The sequence below is a fragment of the Salvelinus fontinalis genome, chromosome 28, assembly GCF_029448725.1.
Source record: "Salvelinus fontinalis isolate EN_2023a chromosome 28, ASM2944872v1, whole genome shotgun sequence".
In the NCBI taxonomy this organism is placed as follows: domain Eukaryota; kingdom Metazoa; phylum Chordata; class Actinopteri; order Salmoniformes; family Salmonidae; genus Salvelinus; species Salvelinus fontinalis.
Window position 1 is genome coordinate 29,747,033 of NC_074692.1, and position 12,217 is coordinate 29,759,249.

At 41.7% G+C, this 12,217-nt stretch overlaps 1 protein-coding gene across 1 annotated transcript in view; it reads right to left on the bottom strand.

Moving 5' to 3' along the window:
- The window catches only part of loxl2b (lysyl oxidase-like 2b), a 66,386-nt gene that overhangs the window by 29,319 nt on the left and 24,850 nt on the right, over positions 1-12,217 (bottom strand). Inside the window, exons 4-5 of the mRNA XM_055887454.1 lie at positions 6,941-7,152; positions 3,959-4,175 (exon numbers count right to left, since the gene is read on the bottom strand). Of these exons, the coding sequence (XP_055743429.1) occupies positions 3,959-4,175; positions 6,941-7,152 (429 nt within the window). The remainder of the gene's footprint in view (positions 1-3,958; positions 4,176-6,940; positions 7,153-12,217) is intronic.

Genomic DNA, 12,217 nt, shown 5'->3' on the forward strand with positions numbered 1-12,217 from the left:
GTTAAAAGGGCACTGTCGTTGCTATGACTATACGGACACTTCTTACGTCTTCCCCTGGATGCCTTTACGTGATGACGATTCCAACGGGGTCGATTGCGCGTTCACAGGCCCTACAAATGAAAAAACCCTGAAGCTAGTCATTCTTTGGGAGCTGCGTCATGAGCCTAGAGGACACCGGCGCGCACCTGTTCCAAGCGTTAGTTTAGCCTGTTATATTTCTCCGGTCATCTTTTCACTCGTTATAGGAGTTAAAAACATCATAAGGTAGTTAATTTAAAGCGTTTTATAGCAATTTATATCCGTTTAGTGCGATTTTGGGACATTTATTTTTGCAACGATGTGAAAAGTTGGGCACGCTTTTCAGTTCATCCCGAACGCAGTTGACATTTCCACATGGCAAGAGGACAGCTTTCCACCAAAAGACGATTTCTCCCAAGAAAGGATCCTTTGCCCAAGATACTGATGGAAGAACAGCTCAAGGTAGGACATTTTTATTATGATAAATCGTGTTTCTGTCGAAACATTTTAGTGGCTTAGGACGCCATGTTTTTTGACGTAGCTTCGCTTGGCGCAAACTGTATTGAAAAGTAAGGATAAATTAAAAAATGTAATAACGCAATTGTATTAAGAATTAAATTGTCTATCAATCCCTGTCCACCCTATATTTTTTAGTCACGTTTATGAGTATTTATGTATAAGAGTAGATCACTGTCTAAGTGGCGCAAGGACTTTTTCTTTACCAGCTTGTCTACATTTCACATTGTCTAACCATGATTTTGGTGGCTAAATATAAACATTTTCGATCAAACTGTATATGCATGTTGTAATGTGATGTTACAGGAGTGTCATCGGAAGAATTCTGAGAAGGTTAGTGAAAAAATTAATATCTTTTGGCGATGTTGACTTTTATCGCTCACTTTGGCTAGAATCAATGCTGGGCTGCTAATTGCTATGTGCTAAGCTAATATAACGATTTATTGTGTTTTCGCTGTAAGACACTTAGAAAATCTGAAATATTGTCTGTATTCACAGGATCTGTGTCTTTCGATTCGTGTATGCTGTGTATTTTTACGAAATGTTTGATGATTAGTAGTTAGGTAAACACGTTGCTCATTGTAATTATTCTAGTCCATTTGTGATGGTGGGTGCAATTGTAAACTATGCCATCTACCTGAAATATGCACTTTTTTCTAACAAAACCTATCCCATACCATAAATATGTTATCAGACTGTCATCTAATGAGTTTTTTTGTTGGTTAGGGGCTATAAATATCTTAGTTTAGCCGAATTGGTGATGGCTACTGGTGTTGGTGGACAAATAAAAGATGGTGGATTACGCTAATGTGTTTTTAGGTAATAGATGTACATCTTTACATATTGTGTCTTCCCTGTAAAACATTTTAAAAATCGGAAATGTTGACTGGATTCACAAGATCTGTGTCTTTCATTAGCTGTATTGGACTTTAATGTGTGAAAGTTAAATATTTAAAAAAAATATTTTTTTTGAATTTCGCGGCACTGGTTTTTCAGTGGGGGGGGGGGGGGTGTGCCGCTAGCGCCACGCTGATCCTAGACAGGTTAAAGTAATTATGGACTGTCGTTTCTCTTTGCTTATTTGAGCCGTTCTTGCCATAATATGGACTTGGTCTTTTACCAAATAGGACTATCTTCTGTATACCACCCCTACCTTGTGTGATTGGCTCAAATGCATTAAGAAGTTAAGAAATTCCACAAATTAACTTTTAACAAGGCACACCTGTTAATTGAAATGCATTCCAGGTGATTACCTCATGAAGCTGGTTGAGAGAATGCCAAGAGTGTGCAAAGCTGTCATCAAGGCAAAGGGTGGCTACTATTTCGTTTTTTGGTTACTACATGATTCCATGTTATATTTCATAGTTTTGATGTCTTCACTATTATTCTACAATGTAGAAAATAGTAACACGAAAAGAAAAACCCTTGAATGAGTAGGTGTGTCTATATCTATCCTACCCTGCCTTTCTAAGGTCTTCGAAAGCCAAGTCAACAAACAGATTACCGACCATCTCGAATCCCACCATACCTTCTCCGCTATGCAATCTGGTTTCAGAGCTGGTCATGGGTGCACCTCAGCCACGCTCAAGGTCATAAACGATATCTTAACCGCTATCGATAGGAAACAGTACTGTGCAGCCATATTCATTGACCTGGCCAAGGCTTTTGACTCTGTCAATCACCACATCCTCATCGGCAGACTCGACAGCCTTGGTTTCTCTAATGATTGCCTCGCCTGGTTCACCAACTACTTCTCTGATCGAGTTCAGTGTGTCAAATCGGAGGGTCTGTTGTACGGACCTCTGGCAGTCTCTATGGGGGTGCCACAGGGTTCAATTCTTGGACCGACTCTCTTCTCTGTATACATCAATGATGTCGCTCTTGCTGCTGGTGAGTCTTTGATCCACCTCTACGCAGACGACACTATTCTGTATACTTCTGGCCCTTCTCTTGACACTGTGTTAACAACCCTCCAGGCGAGCTTCAATGCCATACAACTCTCCTTCCGTGGCCTCCAATTGCTCTTAAATACAAGTAAAACTAAATGCATGCTCTTCAACCGATCGCTGCCTGCACCTGCCCGCCTGTCCAGCATCACTACTCTGGACGGCTCTGACTTAGAATATGTGGACAACTACAAATACCTAGGTGTCTGGTTAGACTGTAAACTCTCCTTCCAGACTCACATCAAGCATCTCCAATCCAAAGTTAAATCTAGAATTGGCTTCCTATTCCGCAACAAAGCATCCTTCACTCATGCTGCCAAACATACCCTTGTAAAACTGACCATCCTACCAATCCTCGACTTCGGTGATGTCATTTACAAAATAGCCTCCAAAACCCTACTCAATAAATTGGATGCAGTCTATCACAGTGCCATCCGTTTTGTCACCAAAGCCCCATATACTACCCACCACTGCAACCTGTACGCTCTCGTTGGCTGGCCCTCGCTTCACACTCGTCGCCAAACCCACTGGCTCCAGGTCATCTACAAGACCCTGCTAGGTAAAGTCCCCCCTTATCTCAGCTCGCTGGTCACCATAGCAACGCCCACCCGTAGCACGCGCTCCAGCAGGTATATCTCTCTGGTCACCCCCAAAACCAATTCTTCCTTTGGCCGCCTCTCCTTCCAGTTCTCTGCTGCCAATGACTGGAACGAACTACAAAAATATCTGAAACTGGAAACACTTATCTCCCTCACTAGCTTTAAGCACCAGCTGTCAGAGCAGCTCATAGATTACTGCACCTGTACATAGCCCATCTATAATTTAGCCCAAACAACTACCTCTTTACCTACTGTATTTATTTATTTTGCTCCTTTGCACCCCATTATTTCTATCTCTACTTTGCACCTTCTTCCACTGCAAACCAACCATTCCAGTGTTATTTTTTTTACTTGCTATATTGTATTTACTTCGCCACCATGGCCTTTTTATATATTTTTTTATTTATTTATATATATATTTTGTTTGCCTTCACCTCCCTTATCTCACCTCACTTGCTCATATTGTATATAGACTTATTTTCACTGTATTATTGACTGTATGTTTGTTTTACTCCATGTGTAACTATGTGTTGTTGTATGTGTCGAACTGCTTTGCTTTATCTTGGCCAGGTCGCAATTGTAAATGAGAACGTGTTCTCAATTTGCCTACCTGGTTAAATAAAGGTGAAATAAAAAATAAAATAAAAAGTGTCCAAACTTTTGACTGGTACTGTATTTTCCCTACCTATGTTTTATTTGCCATAACCAGGCAGTGGCACAACATAAATCAGTCCAATTCCAAAGAGGGTGACAGAATCATTGAAATAGAATCACTAGAACATGCATCCCCATTGAAGCCAATAGGTCTGGCTATATCTGCTCTATTGATTATATTTCTATGGACAGAATGCATTGGTTTAGTGAGTCCATGGTGCCTACCTCCTGCCTGAAGGCCTTCCTGAAGCCAGTCATGGGGGTTGGTGAGAAGGCTCTTCCTGGCACACAGCTGACAACAACAGGCGTGCCCCCTCCACATGTGCTGTTGGCCTTCGCTGCCACAGCATGGCCCAGCTTGCAGCTCGACAGGTGCGCCTCATTTCCAGTGCAGTTGACAGAGTAGTCCCAATAATTGGGCTTTCTCCTGCGAGCAAACATCCTGAGAACACAGGGAAAACATAAAGTAGTCAAATAATAACACATTTTAGACAGACATTTCATTTAATATTTACACAAGGCTGCTATCCCGTTTTCCCTAACACCTACTGTACATACTACACTACAGCATTAACTGTATGTAGTCAGCTAGTTGCTAAATACTGCCAAAGACTCATATCTCTCTCTCTCTAACTTTAAGCACCAGCTGTCAGAGCAGCTCACAAATCACTGCACCTGTACATAGCCCATCTGTAAATAGCCCATCCAACTACCTCATCCCCATACTGTTATTTATTTTTATTTTTTTTCTCCTTTGCACCCCATTATCTCTACTTGCACACTCATCTTCTGCACATCTATCACTCCAGTGGTTAATTGCTATATTGTAATTATTTCGCCACTATGGCCTATTTATTGCCTTACCTCCCTAATCTTACCTCATTTGCACACACTGTATATAGACTTTTCTATTGTGTAATTGACTGTATGTTTGTTTATTCCATGTGTAACTCTGTGTTGTTGTTTGTGTCACACTGCTTTGCTTTATCTTGGCCAGGTCGCAGTTGTAAATGAGAACTTGTTCTCAACTGGCCTACCTGGCTAAATAAAGGTGAAATAAAAAATAAAAATAAATAACAGCGCTAGTCCGATAACAAAGGGTTCAGTATTAGGCTACAGGTGTGCCTGTTTAGTCTGTGATGTGAACAACAGGTGAGGTAATTGAGGTCTTCCAGGCATGCAGGGATGTTAATTAATTCCTTTACTTTTCAATGGTGAGCCAACCAAAGTGTTTAATGAACGTTTAGGGCGGCACAGCCTGTCCTTGTCCTGTCTCTTCATCACGTCTTAGAGGTGTACATGAAAGCAGATTAAAGAGGACGGGAGGAGACACACACACACACAGCATTTGTTTTCCATTTGGAACCTGGATAAAAGAACATTGCTGATCACTGTCCGGAACCCATCCAAAGCCTGCGTTCTAAGCCTCTGAGTCTGCGGCGGGACATACAGAAGTTGTGAGTGACGGATGGATAAATAGAACTCAGGGAAAAAGCATCTTGATCCGTTCAAATGTGTTCAAGCAGCAGCTGTGAAGGTTCAACCAAGTAAAAACTGAACATGGACTGGCGGTAGGAGCTGTAAACTCAAAACATATTACATAAGTCACATTAGGCAATTGGAACCATGATCTATTGTTACTTTTCATCAGCTTGAAAGTTTGCGCGTGCTCCCATTTACTTTGAAAAATGTGCTTTTGAAATTATACATACCACAGCACACACATAAACCATTGAAAAGCACAGATGACATCTACTAAATCCAATGCTCTCCAAATAATTTGGAATATGCTAAGCGGGCATACAGAGGCATTTGAACAGAGACCAAGTTTGGATTATGAAAGAACTGTAGACCTTGGCTGTCTGCCGCCGCCTGGACCAAACAGCAGACTATAAAAACACATTCTGCACGTTTCATAAGTTTCATGGCGGCAGTCACGTAGATGGAAAGTAGGGTGCTGCTGTACTGTGGTTACCTAAGCAGAGGAAACTTCTCTCCCTCGCTACCCTGAATGAGACAGTTAATTCAAGGATGGCTTCAGAGCTAGAGACGAGGTCTCAGGTTTGAAGTGATTAATTAACTGCTGGCTATTCCTCTGCAGGTTTCCACGTGTAAATAAGAGTTAGATCCTTCCCCAGTCCAGTCAGTACCCCATTACAACTACTTTAAGGAATGCACTGATCCTGTATATATACATACGAAGGGGGGAGGGGTTACTTAAGTTCTATGAGAGTGTTTGATGTGAAGCAGAATACAGAAAGTTTCTGTATAATTCAGCATTATTGCTCTGTATTAGGGCAAATATGTTCTGTATGTAATATAGAAGTCAAACAGCAAAGATCTAAAAGATTTTTCCACCACGGTAGGGTAAGAAGCTCAAAGTTCTGGTGCGTTGTCAGTCTGTTGAATAACAGCCTGAACTTACAGTAGCATAGTGGGGTTAAAAAGTAACCACATCGGTTCATAATTTTCACAATGGGAGAACTCTGAGTTGACATCCCTCTCCAGAGTTTAAGAGTCAAGGTTTCTGTGTAATGTGTACCAAGAATGAATCTTGACTGAGATAAGGTATGGGTCTGTCAACGGCTTGTTGCCCTGGGCCTGGGAGAGTAACTGTCCATGGTACATGGCCTCCCCAGGCTTAATACATCTGAAGATGAATAAAGGGCTGTGCCTGACCAAACCAAACAAGTTGACATAATACGAATATGTACAGCAGAGGAGGCTGGTGGGAGGAGCTATAGGAGGAAGGGATCATTGCATTGGCTGGAATGGATTAAATGGAAGTCAAGCATGTGGTTTCCATATGTTTGATGTGTTTAATACGATTCCATCTGTTCCATTCCAGCCATTACAATGAGCCCATCCTCCTCTAGTTACTCCTACCAGCCTCCTCTGATATACAGTAGTGTCCTGTCCAGGGGGTGTACTTGTACATCCAGCTGCCTCACGCTACAGAAACAGGAGATAGACTCCTGCCCTATGTGCCATTCTGGCTTGGACTTACTTATGTTTACAGTAGTTCTGCTCCATAACACTGCAGTAAAATGGAGCTGCTGCTTCCACTGCCCATCCATAGAGACACATATAGTATTCCTTTCTACACTCTCATCCCTTTCATCGAAGAATGGCAGGAGCTCATTGTGGCCTTAATTCCCAATGAGGACCAAGAGGATTCAGTTAAACAAAGTCCCATCCCTCACTCACTTGTAGACTCTGGCATTGTACTTCCTTTCTCCGGGGAAACCGAACATGCCACAGATAACTCTGCTGTTGTGCTTTGTCCACTCCGCATCACAGATCTGCTTCCATTTCCCCCCGTCCTTCACCTCCACGTAGCCCTCTGTCACAGGGATGCGCTTGCGGTACGACGACAGAATGGCCCGGATACGCACATCCTCCACTTGAATGTTTAAACTCTGTGAATAAAAATGTGGTATGATTCATTTCACATGAATAGGCCAAGTCGTCTCTTCCTCTGCAGTCCTCTATGGTCCTCTCTTCCTCACTGCTCTCTTACTTATTTCTCTGGAAACAATCGCTCCAAATGTGTCTGCATTTGACAGTTTGCCCTTGTTATATAGCCATATAATGAATGTAAGGCCCTCACCCTCCGGCACCAACCCCACAAGACTGCATTCCCTTGTAAAGCCTCTCCAGCTTACCCAAACATTTTTACAATCCTATCACCTAGTGAATCACAGGCCAGACCCAGCTGTGCTGCAACTGCTTGGCTTTTGAACAAGGATATCAAAGGAGTGGCCATGGCAACTCATACAACACTTTCTAGTCATGTTTTAAAGGGTGTCACTGGACAGATGCTGGTAGGTGACGAAGATCCAGTTTAGGATCAAAAGTTGGCCTATTAAACACTTTCGGAGCATTATGCAAGATTTACTTTTTGATCCTAGTCATGAAAATCCAATGGCGGCTCTCAACCAAAGATACTTAATTTACTGTAATATCACAAGAATATTGTTGAACTTGCTGAATCGTCTGTGGTGGAATTGACATGCTGACTTGCCTGGGCTGTTATCTCATCTCCTGAAAGCATTACCTGATCAATACCATATAATTTCAAAGGCAATGAGTCTATCCATCTGTCTACATGTCTGTCTTTGTCAAAAAGTAATGTGGAGACCTTCCTCTGTGAAGCCTGATGGGGTTTGAACAAACAGCCTCTCTCCTAAAGCCCCAGCCCACATTCCTGTGCTACGTGACAGTGCAGGCCATGGGAGAAGAGAGGAGGCAAGATGAGAACTGACAGATGGATATTTGCTTGTCTCAGCAGATTGGTTGGCTGATGGGCTGGCTGAGACACATATCAAACCCAGCCCCTGTCCTGCCCTGTCAGACCTGAAGTCAATGGCTTTGTCTCAAATTGCACCCTAGACCATAGGGCTCTGAACCAAAAATTGTGCATTATATAGGGATTAGCGTGCCATTTGGGACAGAGACAGTGAGACCTCCAAATGTTCAATAATGAAAAGTAAGGTTTTCCTGAAATGGCATCATACATCAGTCCTAAGGATAAAAGCGAACCACAGAGAAACTGTAAATGTTCAGACTGCTCTTCCTTAACTATTTTTTTCCGCAGATGACCGCATTAACCATCGAGTGGAAGGATGAGATCCAGCGTGTTGAGCTATCTGGGGGGGTTCAAACCCTGGGACATGATCATTTAGAGAACTGTGGTGATAGTGATCTTGTCTGTAGAATACTCTCTAGTAGAATACTGTAGTGTACTTTGATAAAAAGTTTGCACAATAAAGACCAAATGAAACTGGGTGTGCTACAGTTGCGTGTTTCTTACATCATAACAGGGTCTTTCAGCAACAATGTGTTCATCTTATTCTTAACCTCTCTGGGATTTGGGGGTGCTGTTTCGACTTAGGGAAAATTGGTCTCCAAATTAAACTGCCTAGTACTCAATTCTTGCTCGTACAATATGCATATTATTGTTATTATTGGATAGAAAACACTCTCTAGTTTCTATAACCGTTGGAATTATGTCTCTGAGTGAAACAGAACTCATTCTACAGCACTTTTCCTGCCAGGGAGTGAGATTTCAGAAATCTTGGCCCCTGCTCCCAGGTCAGTTCATAAGTCCCTGTGAATGCTATGATGCTACAAACACTGCCTACGCCTTCCTCTAGATGTCAGTAAGCGGGGAGATTTTCAATGGAGTGGATTGCGCAATCCGGGCTCTATAAATAGACCCTGGAGCGGAAAGAACGTCCTTTTCAACAGTGCGCTCGACGCAGAGTGGTCGTCGGACTAGACCTCCTTCGAAGTTTTTTTTTAGCCACTTATATATCGGCGGTCATGTTTTTATTCGTTATAGGTGTTAAAGACATCATAAGGTAGTTAATTTAAACCGTTTTATAGCAATTTATATCCGTTTAGTGCGATTTTGAGGCATTTCTTTGTTATGCACTTTGAAGCGCTGGGCAAGTTTCCAGGACCGGTCGAACGTTAATGGCCATTTCGACAGGACAAGAGGACATCTTTCGACCAAAAGACGATTAGACCGGAGAAAGGATACATTGCCCAAGATTCTGATTGAAGATCAGCTCATAGTAAGAACTATTTTTGATGATAAATCGTTATTCTGTTGAAAAATGTCAAACGCATAAGCCGCCATTTTGTTTTGTGTAGCTTCGCTTGGCGAACCCTGTATTGCACAGTAAGGATAATTTTAGAAATGTAATTCAGCGATTGCATTAAGAACTAATTTGTCTTTCGATTGCTGTCCACCCTATATGTTTTAGTAAAGTTTATGATTAGTTATTCATTACGCTAGGTCACTGTCCAAAATGGCGCCCGACATTTTCAGCCCAGGTTGGCTACTATTCTCATTGTACAACCATGTTTTTTTGTGGCTAAATATGCACATTTTCGAACAAACTCTATATGTATGTTGTAATATGATGTTACAGGAGTGTCATCGGAAGAATTCTGAGAAGGTTAGTGAAAAAATTAATATATTTTGGCGATGATAACGATATCGCTCTCTTTGGCTTGAATCAATGCTCGGGTAACGTTTGCATATGTGGTATGCTAATATAACGATTTATTGTGTTTTCGCTGTAAAACACTTAGAACATCTGAAATATTGTCTGAATTCACAAGATCTGTGTCTTTCCATTGCTGTGAGCTGTGTATTTTTAAGAAATGTTTTATGATTAGTAATTAGGTAATACACGTTACTCTCTGTATTTATTCTAGTCGAGTTGTGATGGTGGGTGCAATTGTAAACTATGATTTCTACCTGAAATATGCACATTTTTCTAACAAAACCTATCCTATACAATAAATATGTTATCAGACTGTCATCTGATGAGGTTTTTTCTTGGTTAGTGGCTATCAATATCTTTATTTGGCCGAATTGGTGATAGCTACTGGTGGAGAGAAAAAATGGTGGACAAAGAAAAATGGTGTCTTTTGCTAACGTGGTTAGCTAATAGATTTACATATTTTGTCTTCCCTGTAAAACATTTTAAAAATCTGAAATGGTGGCTTTATTCACAAGATCTGTATCTTTCATTTGGTGTCTTGGACTTGTGATTTAATGATATTTAGATTTTCCTTTTTCATTGTGACGCGATGCTAATCAGTGAGGGGGGGGTTGGGGGTGCTTGTCAGTTGGGATGCTAGCGTCCCAACTATCCCAGAGAAGATTCTTAATGGTGGAAAAATCATAGCCTGGTTCCTCATAGCCTGGTTCCTCTCTAGGTTTCTTCCTAGGTTTTGGCCTTTCTAGGGAGTTTTTCCTAGCCACCGTGCTTCTACACCTGCATTGCTTGCTGTTTGGGGTTTTAGGCTGGGTTTCTGTACAGCACTTCGAGATATTAGCTGATGTACGAAGGGCTATATAAAATAAACTTGATTGATTGATTGATTGAAAAATACCATTCAGAGCAAGATCCCCAAAATGTAGACCTGGCTGCAAAGCAGGGTCTTTGCAATCAACACACATGCATTTTACTTATCATCTCCTCCAAAACCAGGGGCACAAGTTTCCCTGGGAACGGGAGGGACATGATTCCCCCCACATTCTGAAATTGCATTTTTGGCTCCCCCAGTTTTATCAATGCACTGTGATACAAAAAGTGGCATTGTGTGCTTTAGGATCATTCGGACGCCTCAGAGAGGTTAGGTAGGCTGTTTGGCGGTATCACCACCTGGTCTTAGGACCGTGCGGACACCACAGAGCATGCGAGCAGAGGCGGCTGTTGTCTGTGTGTGTTGTGCTTTTTCTCAGACTTGTAAAAGCAAGCAGAGCAGAAACTGGCTACTCTTTATTTAATTGATGTAGCTGACAAGGTAACTGCTGTTTAATAACTTAACAGGGGAAGAAAAGTATTTATTCACAATGTTGAGTTTGTAGTGTAACTGATATGAAATGTTAGCTAATGCATTACCTACATGTTTCATCCCCTCTCAACTGAAGTTCTGTCTGAAGTGAATGAACTAGCTAGCTAGCTAGTAGCTACCACAGCCAGTTCAGTTCTAGCCTCTAGATTTCTCTCAGGTAGCAGAATCTAACAAATCACATTTTATTTGTCACATGCGCCGAATACAACAGGTGTATGGAAATGTTTTGTAGACTGTGTTTTGTCCTGTTTCAACAGAAATAAATTAACTTGGCTAGTTTTCGCCAGTTGACAAACCATTAGCGCTAGACAGAAGTTGGCTAACGTTAGCGAGCTAGTCAGCTAGCTCACTAACTTTAGCTATTCTTTTTGCAACAATTACACTAGTCTAGACCTGAATCAAACGATGAAACCAGCGGCCAAACGATTGAAGACTGATATTCTGAAGTTTTTTGACAGCACAAGGTGATTTTTTTTCAATATACAATGTAACATTATTGGTCAGTTTCCATAGATAATTCCCTACTTTACACACTGACACGGTATAAACAGCTTGTCACGTTCCTGACCTGTTTTCCTTTGTTTTGTATTCATTTTAGTTGGTCAGGGCGTGAGTTGGGTGGGTTTGTCTATGTTTGTATTTCTATGTGGGGTTTTGTGTTCGGCCTGGTATGATTCTCAATTAGAGACAGGTGTGTATTGTTTGTCTCTAATTGAGAGTCATACAAAGGCAGCCAGGGTTTCACTGGTGTTTTGTGGGTGTTTGTTCCTGTGTCCTTACAGGACAGTTGAAGGTTAGTCACGTTTGTTGTTTTGTAGTTTGTAGTGTCTTGTTTGCTGTGTTCATTAAAAGATGGCTTATTTCCCTCAATCCGCATCTTGGTCCTATCCATGCTCCTCCTCGTCTAAGGGGGAGAACAACAATGACTGCCTTTACACAGCTCTACAGACTTCACTGTCATGGTGCACAGTTGCTACACAACTGTATGCTCATCATGCCTTACCATGATCAAATAGTGACAGGTGTCCCAGCAGGGTTAGCCAGTCAGGGAAGAGCAGTCTACAGAGCTCTGGGGAGTTTTACAGTATGTTATAACAACCAGTGAAT